We start from the raw sequence: 12153 nt of genomic DNA, 5'->3' as shown, positions 1-12153 counted from the left end.
CCCAGTGCACTTCCAGTCAAAATCACATCAGTAACCAAGCAAAAAGTGGGAGTGACCATGTGAAAAGGGCTACTTTACTACAACTGTCCTGCTATAGTAATTCCTGGATGCCCTGCTGTGATCAAGGAGATAGTGGCCTTGCTGATGGAGTGCTAACTGAATACCCACTGGAGAAAGAGGGGGAACCTGAGGGAGTGCAGAAATGCAGAGTGGGGCTGAGACACAACCCAAGACTGGTCAGTAGTGCCTACAGCACGGCTCGAGGAGCCCTAGAGAGGGCACAGTATCAGCTTCCAGAGTACCCCTGACTAGGAACCTGCAGCTGATGACCCTGAAACTATGTGCATTGCCATCGAAACCAGAGGTGAGCCTCTTTAGCAGAGGTGCCCTTCATGTTTCTTCTTAGTGGTGGTCTTGAAACTCCCAGTACTTTGGCGGCTGGGGACTTTAAATTGGCTGGTCTCTCAGACTCATTAGCATGCTTGGCTCCTTACAAGAATCCCTTCTAAGCCTTGGGTGACGGTAGAAAAGTGCCCCCTGTTGCATACCCTCCCACCGGTCCTGCCCCCCACTTTGGGTGGGAGAATCAGAGGGGAACCAAGCTAGGAATAGAGGTGTGTCCACCTTTGCCAACCCCACACCTCAGCTGGGGGAGGCGAGGTGAAGCACACATCTCAGTCACCTTCATCTTGGAGATGAGGGGACTCGCCCAATTAGGGAGAAGCTCATGCCACCTCACACTGGAGGGTAGCATAATAGGGGGTGTACCTACCCCAAAGAAGGGACCCATTGGTCCCAACCTGCACACCACTATAAAAGCCCCTAAATCTAGTATTTATGGGGAAAACCCTGCACCTTGCCTCCTCAGATTCAAGGAATAAAAAAAGGACCGAAGAGCTGTGCTGACCCAGGAAGAAGGGGACACCTACTGCTTTGGCCCCACCCCTACTGACCTGTCCCGACTCAGACCTGCCTACTGTGAAGAAACCGGCATGTCCCGCAGCAAGCAGCCACCCAATCAATACCAACTTGTAACTATTACAAAATTAATCAGTGAATGATGTGGTAGAGTCACCACAGGGCGCAAATGCCTCCATAGCGACTGGTGCAGATGCCTCCACTGTGTAGTAAACAGATGACAAACTACAAGCAATCTGAGACAGCAGGACAGTCCTTCCAAGAAACCTACCTTCTCATAGACATAGTTGAATTCTTCAGGGTTAATGAGGTATCCAATCTCCTCACTGGTGGTCTTATGGGAGGCCTTCAAATTATTTATTAGAGGAAGGGGCATGTCAAACTGAAAAGGCAAACGGAGGGAAACAGCACAAGAGCTTGTTGACCCTGAAGAACTGGCTCCACAGCCTTGAGGATCTATGAGTTATGGAACAGAGTTATATTACAATCTGTACTCACCACCTGGGACTCCCTTAAAAATAAACTCTTAAGTTCCGTTAAGTGCTCCTGGCTTCTCTCGCAAGATAAAATATATGAATGGGGAGACAAAGTGAGCAAAAATCTCCGCTGGCAAGCAGGGAATGGCATGGAGAAAAGCATTTATACCAATATCCCTAGATTCCCAGATGCTTAAAGCAGCAGAGATTGTCCAAACTCATTACTACTGCCACATCTCCTGGCATTGTATCAAGAGGCATAGGAGAAGGGGGAGCTCCCACGCAATTTAAGTGGCACCACAATTGAAGTTATCCTCAAGCCTGAGGCACCCTCCTACCACTATGTGTCATACAGACCAATTTCACTTGTATAAAAAAAAACACGAAATACTCTCAAATGTTCTAACAAAAAGGCTAGTCAAGAAAATCTGCACTCAAATTGACTACAATCAAAATGGCTTCATGCCTGGCAGAAACACTAGGCGCTGCCCTGGCAAGCTCCAAGTAATATCAACGCAGATTAAAGGTAGATGCTACTCTGTTCTGTCAACCTTCACCATGCATTAGCCACTCATGCTGGAAGTCCTGGAGAAGATGTGTTTTGCTTGACATTTTCTTGGGTTTGCAAGGGTCATGTTCTCTTATCAATGGGCCAAAGTCCATGTAAATAGTGTCCAATGTGCGCCTTTCCAGAAACATCATGACATGAGTCCGGAATGATCACTCTTCCCACTCCTTTCACTCGTGTTGTTGACCCTCTTGCATAGTGTATCAGAAGAGATGCACTTCTATGTGGATTCTGAAGGCCATTAAGATCAAATTGATTTATATGCTGACTATCTCCTGCAGTAATCTGAGATATCTATCCTAAGAATATTCTACATGCTGCAGGTGTAAGAGGCATCGGGCCACATAGTGAATTGAGGGAAATTGACTTAAATGCCGTTGGTGGGTATCCCTCTACAAAACTACTATCTTGAAAATACAGATGACCCATACCCAGCATAAACCTTCGTATGATTATCTTGCTTGACCTGGGACTAAGCTGAAGCTTCCATATTACCAAAGTGCAGAGTGTGATTCAACGGGACATAGATGGTAGGGTTAAGCCCCTGCTTACCATCATGGGTCATGATGCCCTCTTCATAATGGTTGTCTTGTCTACCATGTCTCTTGTACAACCTTCAAAACTACCTGCACTCACTTCCTTAATTCTTTCAGACATTACATCATTCACTTAACAAGGTTTGTGGACGGATACGACACCGCAATGATTATTTTTCAAGGCGGTGTACGAACCTCCAATTCTATTGCTTGGCATTCCAATGTATTCCCTTGAACGATTTGCGTGTCCAGGCTAGGTAGGGTTTGAGGGGTGGAGAATGGCAGTCCATCTTGAGTTACTTCTACTGAAACCACATGATCTGTGCTCTCTTCTATGAAGAGCTCGGGTGCCTCATGCATTACCCACAATCATTAAATTTCCCCTCGATTGCTGGAAAGCAGTGGCCAAACATACTGTCTGGCAAGGTAGGCTGACTCCTGGGACTTCTCGGTCGTTGTTAACTCCTTAAATAGGTGACTGAACTGCTGGGATTCTAAGCCTGGGATCTCATTGGTATCTCTAAGCTTGCAGATGTTTGGCGACCGACCACATGAAATCCTTCGAACAATTGATGGTTAATTGTGTACTCCACAAACGTTCGTTTTTCAGATACTTGCAGCTCAGGTATGCCTTGGACGGCTATAAAGCTGAGTTGGAGGAGATACCGGAGCTCCATTCCCTTGATGCAAAAATGATTATGGAGCAAAGTGGATGGAAGGGGATCTCACAAGTGTACAGACCCTTAATCTTCAATTCCCTATTACCTTTCTCCTAACTTAGTAGTGGGGGGGATGACTTGGGAGCTCTGGTAGACAATGAATGGACCAAAGCAAAGATGGCATCCAGGGTTTTGGCCATCTCAGCCCGACTTACTCATACAGTTCAAATATTCACATTGAGTATATTTATATCTCTCTAGGCTGTGCCGGATAGGCAGACCACATTCAGCCATTTGATGGTATTGCAACAACATGAAGGGAATATTCTTACACTTTATGTGGGGCTGCCCCATCCCTGCCACATAATGGGCTAGAATACACATGTACTTGGAAGGCATAACAGTAAACCTTTTCGATGGAACCTAAGGCTGCCTTGTTGGGGATCATGACTGAAGTGGTTGCAGACCGTGCAAGTCTACTGATGAGTTTGGGATACACGATTGGTAAGTGTAATACTGCGAGTAAGTTGTGCAACATTATCACACCCTCAACTCCAGGTTAATGTGGAGCAGGTATAGATAGATGTGTTTGGTGTATTAGACTGTGTACAAAGCTAGAGGCTTCCCCACAAAATATTAGCAGATCTAGACCAAATGGACACAGTACAGCGATGCATCATAATCATGGCTTTGTTTACCATATGTTACAACACAATGTGTCTATTGAGGAATAGTTGGGAGCGACTTTTATGCCTCCATCTTGAATGGGCTGATTGTGTGCAGGATTGATATTGTTAAGTGGGTGTACAAAACCTTTTTGTTCTTGACTGGGAGAAGCAAAGTTGTACTAATGGTCTACATTAAGACAAATTAGTATTTCTTACCAGCTGTAAACTGGTATTTCTTACCTGTTGTAAACTGAGAATAAGAGTCTTCGCACACTGGATTTTGTCTATCTGCCTCGTTTTGCTCATTGTTTCTTTGATGATGTCTCCATAATCATTGTAGTACTAAAAGGAAAAGAGTTGAAAAATGTCAAAAACATACAATTGCAGATTTTGTGCCTTTCATTCTAGCAGTATGCAGAGTATAGTATTTTGTTTGCCAAGAAACAATAAAAAACGTACATTTATAATTAGTTCCAAATGAAAATAATACTTAATTTTGGTGCACATTTTTCAATGTATTAAAACATTCTCTGTTGACATGATGGAAAACTGTGGGAAACATTTACCTTTAACGGTTTAGCATTTCTTTCTCGAAGGGGAGGGAGTAGCCCCTTCGGACTGTCTGCGAAACCCACCTGTCCGACGTGATGATGAGCCAGTGGGGGAGGTGATGGGGAATCCAGCCGCCCACTGGCAACTGGTGGCCCTGAAAAGTCGGACTAGGAGGGCTTGGAGGCTGCTGCAGAGGGGGCGCTGGTGGACTGGCCCACCCGCTGGCCCCCAGACCCACAACGATGGGTCCCACGTCCCCAGACACGCAGAGGCTGGACCGCTTGTACAGGCCTGTGGCTCTGGGAGGAATGTGGCGGGGCACTCCTTCCATAGCCACGAAAGGGGTGAAAAGCTGACTGTGCGGGTCAACAGGTGGTAGCAAGGCCCAAGAATCTGGCTGTAGCCCTGGAATCCTTAAAGTGCTTGAGCGCGTTGTCCGCTTTGTCGCCAAACAAGCGACGCCCATCAAAGCGCATATCCAAAAGTGTAGCTGGGACATCCCCCGAAATGCCAGTGGACCTCAGCCAGGCGTAGCATCTTAGGACTACTAATTTTGAAATGGTCCTGCCCAGCGAGTTGGCGGTTTTCAGCCCACATCAGATGGTGAACTTCGTTGCATCTCTCCCTTTGGCTACTGAACGGGAGAGCATGGCCCGGGACGCCTTTGGGCACTGTGGCAGCACCTGCGCGACCATGTCCTACACAGAAAGGGAGTAACAGCCCAAGAGACATGCGGTGTTCACTGACCACAGTCCTAAGCTGGAGAAAGAAAACATTTTCTTCCAAAGATGGTCCAGCTTCTTGAATTCCCTATCCGGAGGTGCGGTAGGGAATGCACCCTTAGAATTCGAGGCTTGGACCACCAAGCTATCAGGGGTGGGGTGCTGGGAGAGGAAAATGGGGTCACCCGGGGTCAGGCGGGGGCGTCGGGCAATCATCCTATCCACGTGAGCCCCTGTGTTGGGCTTGGACCAAGCGCCATAAAGGATGTCCGTAAGGGCCTCATTGAACAGCAGCAGGGGCTCCAAAGAAGCCCCTGCCGGTTGAAGCACCTCGATCAGGAGGTTAGTCCTAATAACCACTGTAGGAAGCTCACGGTTTAAGGCCTCAGCTGTCCTACACAACACCACTGCGTATGATGCACCCTCCTCCGTAGCCACGGTAGGGAGAGAAAGTATGCCAAGGTCTGGAGAAGTGTCCAGACCACTGGGCTCAACCAACTTCTCTCTCCAAGCCGGTTCTTCCAACTGGTCTGCCAGAGGGTCCACAGACCCCTCCCAGTCTTCCTCGCCCTCCTCTGGTAGCCACTCAGGGCGATGGGGAGAACAGGGGTACCGGGCGATGTCGGTCCGGCTCTGTGTCCACATTGAGGGGGAGGTCAGGGTCGAGTCAGAGGTGTCGCCAATGAATTAGTCACCGGAGTCACAAGGTCGACCGGCGCCGATCCGGAACCAGACCTGGATTCCTGGGGGCCCTGAGATGCCGATGCCGAAGCCACTGGCATCGAAGGCCTAGAGGCCCCGGCCGAGTCCGCAGGGCCAGAAGGCGCGCCAGCGGAGTCAGGCTGCACGAAAATAGAGTGGAGGGCTTCATAAAAGCTACGAAGTTGGGCAGGGGTCGTTCCTGCTCCCGGAAATGGAGGGAAGCTTGGAGCCGAGCCAGCAGGCACCAAGGGTGAATCAAGACTACCATCCGCATCCTGCGTCGGCCAGGGAGAACGCGAAGAGCGACGTGGCTTATTCGCCGCCTTTTTGTATTCCCACTTACCCGAAGACAAAGACTTTGACGAGGAGTGGTGGTGATGGCTCTACGACCTCTCTCTTGACCGGAACCTCGAATGGCGTGGAGCAGACGGCCAGGCCTCCAGAAGCTTTCGGGAACGTTCTCGCAACGACTTTGGGGCCATGGCCCAGCTGTCGGAGCGCAACTTCGGGTCGTGGTCGCGCTCCAGGCACCAAAGGCACACAAGATGGGGCTCCGTCGCTGACAGCTTGTGGCAGGAGCCACAAGGCTTGAAGCCAGTCCGCAGAGATGACATCTCTGTGCACTAGTAGTCATGACGACTCGAGAAGATGTCGCCAAAAAGTCCCAAATGAGTCAAAAAGTGACTTGAGGTACCGCTCTCTCCGGATCTGCGCTGGCTTGCGTGGAAAAAAAAGATCCGACGTCAGCGCGCAGGGGTGGCGTCTAAGATACGCAACGTCATTTTGGTGACCACAACACCAACGACGAACGTAGAGTCGACAGACGCCACCTACCGACGCGCATGGGTACTGCTGAAGAAAAATTCTCCGGATTCAGTCTGACGCCTGGGGGGAATTCTAAGGTGAGGAATTCATAACTAATAGTCTCTTTCAGATTTTAGTATTCAGGAGAAACCCGGCACCATGCCTCCTTAGACAAGAATTGACAAGATAGGAAGAAGGACCGAAGAAGCCGTGCTGAACGTAAGAGGACGACGCCCACAAACTTGGCTCCAGCCTTAAGGGCCTGTCCCCACCTCGAACCTGCTCCAGTGAAATCCTGGTGTGTCCTGCAGCCAGCATTCTCAAGAACCCGAAGGACCTGCCCTGCCTTCCAAGCCAAAGACTGTCTCTCTGCGCACTGGATTTGCTCAGTCACAGACTCAGGCCCCGGCCAAAACCGCAACTCTGAACCCGATGCACACAGCCTGAGTTGCCCAACACCATAAAGAGGTCTACCCAGCGATCCTGACCTGAGATCTGGTTATGTCTGACCTGCCTTGAATCTCGAAGCGAAGCCTTCAACCCCTTTCTGCATGATCCCCCCTGACCGCGATTGGAGCCGTTCAGAAAACCCGATGCCTAAAGACACCCCTGCACCGAAAGCCTTGGGTGGCCAAACCGACAGTGTCCCAGCATCTCAACTTACCTCTCCAACCGGTGGTCATCTCCAGAAGATCTTCGTCCCCAAGCCTTCAGTCTTTGTTGCAAGTGGAGAATCCCCATTCAAATCAATAGGGCACAGATGCCAAAACTGCACCCTGCACCCAGCTGCCCCTGTGCCGCTGCGGGAGTACCATGTTTGTCTCGGATCAACCCTTTGCCCTGAGCCTAACACCAGGAGATTTGCTCCCACAACCTTGTGACCTGATCGTAAGCAGCCACCAATTGGAGGCCCCTTTCCCCAGTGGATTACATTGGGCCTCAGCACTCGTCACCCGGCCGCTCTAGTGCCACTGAGGCTGTTTTAAGAGTGCATCCTTGACCCTGGGGGAACCCCGATTCTAACCCCAGAATCACATCTCCCACAAGTAACTACTTACCTGTAAACTGATATGTATTTCCTCCCATAGGATTGCATTGACTGCTTTTCTTAAAAATTGTGGAGTCGGTTTGTATGGAACATTGAAAAACTGCATATGTACTAAGTGAACTTCTTACCATTTGTGTAAGGGATGTCTCAGGGTGATATTTAGGCATATCACACCAATTACTTTTGCTAGCCTGAAAAGTAATCTGTAAAGTAACTAAAAAGTAATTTCGAACTGTTGACTGGCCTGTAATTCAACCACCTGCATTTGTACCTGCATTCAACTGTAAACAACTGCATTAGAATTTGCAAAGCATTTATTTCACTTACCTGCACCAGGCTTGGCTTGGTAGGAAAATGCTACTTACTCTGTATGCATCTGTTCTTGGCATGTAGAGCTGTAGATTCATATGCGTTCGCATAGATCGCCATCTGGTGTTGGGCTCAGATGTTTGCACTTTGTTTTTCTTCGAAGAAGTCCTCCTAGTCACGAGGTAGGTGACTCCTCCTTACGGTGATAGCGCGCATGGGCATCGACTCCATACCCCATGTTTTCGCCATAAAGGGTGATGGAGTTAGTAAGAATAGAAAGATGTCCATGTGTGTTGTATCTAAGTAAGATAATACTGCAGCAGATAAAGGTACCCGGGGAGGCGGGTGGGTGCATATGAATCTACAACTCTACATGCCAAGGACAGATGCATACTGAGTAAGTAGCATTTTCCATTCTAGACATATGAGCTGTAGATCATATGCGTTCGCATAGACTATACAGCAGTTATTTTCCAGGCGGTGGCCGACCTGTATCTTTTGCAGTAGTTTGAAAAAGTGTTCTTAAGACAGTCTGGCCCACAATAGCTTGTTGTTTTGCATGCACATCGATACAGTAGTGTTTTGTGAATTTGTGAGGTGTAGACCAAGTTGCAGCCTTACAGATGTAATCTAAGTGTATATTCCCTAAAAATGCCATAGAAGCCCCTAGTTTGCGAGTGGAAGGAGCTCTAGGGGGAATAGTTAATATGCGTTTGGCTTTAATGTTTAAAGCATATTTAGATGCATTTAACTATCCATCGTGTAATACCAGTTTTTGAAATGGGATTGCCTTTATGCGGTGGTGAAAAAGCAAGAAAGAGTTGTCTGGTTTTCCTAAAAGATTTAGTTCTTTCAATGTAATAGAGTATCGCTCTTTTCACATCTAGTGTGTGAAGAGCACGTTCTGCCACCGAGTCTGGTTGAGGGAAAAACACTGGTAGTTCAACAGACTGATTGAGGTGAAAGGCAGAAACAACTTTAGGTAAAAAATGTAATTATCATGCAGAAGTTACACCATTGCTGAAAAAGCCAGGTCTTCAATGACTTTCTAAAAGAGAGAAGATCCTGAGTCTGTCTGAGTGTCAAGGGGAGATTTTTCCAGAGTTGTGCTGTTTGCATCTGGAAAGAAACGCCCCCAGAGTTGTGCTGCTTGCATCTGGAAAGAAACGCCCCCAATTCGAGCATAGGAAGATTTAGGGATGCATGCTAACTGAAGTGCAGCCGACCGCAGAGCTCGACGCGAGGAAGAGAATTGAAATCACTTCCTGAGGTAGGGGGTTCCCATCCCGCGGAGAGATTTAAAGGTTAGACCCATGGCTTTAAACATGATCCTACGGCGGATTGGTAGCCAATGCATGGATTTCAAGTAGGTAGACATCCTAGTTCTGGGCCCTAGCATGTAAAGAGCCCTTGCTGCAGCATTCTGGACGAACTGTAGGCGAGTTCACATGTATTCAGGGATTCCCTGGTTAAGGCTATTGACTTAGTCCATCCTGGATAGAACCAACGCCCGGACCACTGCTTGTCTATGTGTTAACGGCGGAAGGGGCAGGAACTGTCTAAGCATTTTGAGCACTCCAAAACGTGCGCCTACCACAGATTGTTCTTGGGAGTTCATGGATAGATTATCCTCCATCCTGCCAGTCTTACCGAGGTGCTGAGGGGCGGGGCATGTCCTCTGGCCACCAATTTTGCCACACATTGTCTAATGGGAGGCCAAAAAGTATCATTTCAGATTTATCGGGATTACATTTAAGTTGATGGAACTGAAACCAGGAGAACACCTCAGAGAGGCACACATTTATCGGCTCTCCTCTAATGTCTGACTTCTTGTCACAGGTGAAGAGCTATTGCGTGTCATCCGCATAAGATGTAATGTTCGCTCCGTGGGCTTCGGCCAGAAGCGCCAAGGGGGACATATAAAGGTTAAAAAGTGCTGGGCTGAGGATTGAGCCCTGCGGGGCAGCCACCTTTAAGGGGGGGATGGGTGCTGCAAAACCGTTTGCTGGCGATTATCCAGAAACTAAGCAAACCATTGGAGTACCGTGCCCCCACAGCCACATTCATGAAGCCTCCAAGGGAGCAGATCATGGGGCACGGTTTCAAAGGCCGCTGATAAATCCAAGAGTATCAGCACGGCCTTCCCTCCCCGGTCTAGGGTCTCTTTGATGGCCTCCGAGACCTCAAGAAGTGTGGTTTCTGTGCTAAAATTAGACCTAAAGCCAGACTGACTCATGAAAAACATGATTGGCTTCAGCGTAAGTGGTGATGACCCCATTGACAAATTTTTCCAAAACCTTCGAAAAAAAGAGGGGCATGGATATTGGTCTGTAATTAGAGGCTTCCTAGGGGTCTGCTCTTGTTTTGTTTTTTTTTAGCAGCGGAAGTATCTTGGCCCTCTTCCACCTGTCCGGGAAAAGCCCGGTCTCCAAGGATGTGTTGAGAATCTGATTTAGCTCTGGGTTAATTACTTCGGCTAGTGACACCAGAGTCTTGCTGGGTAGGGGTCGGATGGAGATCCCAATTTAAGGGCCTTCATAATTTCCATTGAGTTGTCCAAAGATATAAGGGGGGAACTGCATGAGAAGCGAGCTCCATGGCTGCATAGGTGGGGTGAAAAATGCTCAAATTTGACCCGCAGTCCTAGGCAGCAAAGAGAAAAAGTCTTCCATAGTTTTTATCTTCTCATGGAAATAGGAGGCTAGATGGCTCGTCCATCCCTCAGTCGGAGTGAATGACGTTGCCACTGCGTTTAGAGAAAGACTCCTTAACGGTTTTAACATTTTCTATGCTATGGTTGGCAGACAGCTATTTTGGAGGCAAGAAACTTTTTTTTCTCTTTTAAGACTTTCTTATAATGCACCTTTAATGTCAATCTATATGTTATTTTACCCGAGGGGTCAAAAAATGTTCACCAGGCTCTCTCCAGGCGTTTGCAGTCACTCTTACTATTCTTTAGAGCAACTGTAAACCACGGTGCAGAGGAACGCGAGACCTTGACGGGTCGTACAGAGGGAGGGGCGAGTTCGTCGGCTCGCAATTTGAGCCAATTGTCTAGACCTTCAGTAGCCTCCTCCACTTTCCCAAGAAATAGGATTGGATGTTAACTGAGGGCTGAGATAAGAGTCTCGGCTATGATTTGGTAAAAAGGTCGAAAACTACGAGAGGGTGGTCTTCCCTGAGAGTTACTAAGATAGGGCACCTTCTCAATCATAAAATTGATCATGGCGTGGTCGGACCATACCACCGGGACCGGAGCGGAGGTCACTAGTGTATCTGTGGAGAAGATCTGATTCAAAATATGTCTTTTCTCGTGCGTTGCTAAGTGGACAGACGGTGACATTTTAAAAAGAACTAGTGAGTCGCATAATCCACTGGGCTCCTATTCAGTGGAATCATCCATGTGAATGTTAAAATCACCTAAAACTAGGCAGTGTTTAAAATGTATGGCCAGGGAAGAAACAACATTACTGATAGTCGAGGAACTGGCCCGCAGGGCCTGGGGGTCTGTAGATCAAGATGCCTGACACAGATGGCTTTGCTGACACCCTGATGTGAAAACCCAAGCTTTCAGCACCCACTATGTCCGCTGTAGGGATCATGGAGCAAGAGAGTTGTTGTTTAAAAATTATGGCAATGCCGGCCCCTCTGCCCGTTGACCGATCCTTCCTGAGCATCCGATAGCCAGGAGGGATGGCCATGGCGATGGTGGGATTAGAGGTTTCTCTGACCCATGTCTCCGTTAAAAAGAGACGGTCAGGGCTCTTATCTAAGAGTAAATCGTAGATTTGGAGGGCATGTATGCCAAGTGATTGGGTATTAAGAAGTGTGGCCTTTTAAATGATCAATCTCCCTGAGAGGCTTGGTCTCACTACAGGGGGGGGGGGGTAGCCCCCGGAACCTCTTTTAGAGGACTCTGATAGCAGAGTTAGAGAAAAACCCAACCACAGAGGTTGCAAGTTCAAATACACCGATCTGTGGGCATGGGTGCATGGTGGCGGCATCTCACTCTCAAACCCTAAGCCATGAGCTGCAGCCTACTGTAAGAAAGGGGTTTACCGTCTTCAGGCAGGCCAGGTAACGCCGGCCGCCTACGGGACGCGGACGGGCACAGACGGGCTTGCCGTTGGCGCGCCTTTGAAAACAACTAGCACACTGACCAGAGCTTTGCAGGCCCTCTCTAACAGGCGG

At 48.4% G+C, this 12153-nt stretch overlaps 1 protein-coding gene across 3 annotated transcripts in view; it reads right to left on the bottom strand.

Moving 5' to 3' along the window:
* The window catches only part of STAG2 (STAG2 cohesin complex component), a 1493174-nt gene that overhangs the window by 352591 nt on the left and 1128430 nt on the right, over window positions 1-12153 (bottom strand). For all 3 annotated transcript variants that reach the window (XM_078688751.1, XM_078688750.1, XM_078688752.1), the window contains one exon: window positions 4066-4167. In XM_078688751.1, coding sequence (XP_078544877.1) covers window positions 4066-4167 — 102 coding nt within the window. The remainder of the gene's footprint in view (window positions 1-4065; window positions 4168-12153) is intronic.

This window comes from Lissotriton helveticus, chromosome 4_1 (genome assembly GCF_964261635.1).
Source record: "Lissotriton helveticus chromosome 4_1, aLisHel1.1, whole genome shotgun sequence".
Classification (NCBI taxonomy): domain Eukaryota; kingdom Metazoa; phylum Chordata; class Amphibia; order Caudata; family Salamandridae; genus Lissotriton; species Lissotriton helveticus.
The sequence above is the reverse complement of the archived record's forward strand: the minus strand, read 5'-3'. Positions and strand labels throughout refer to the sequence as shown.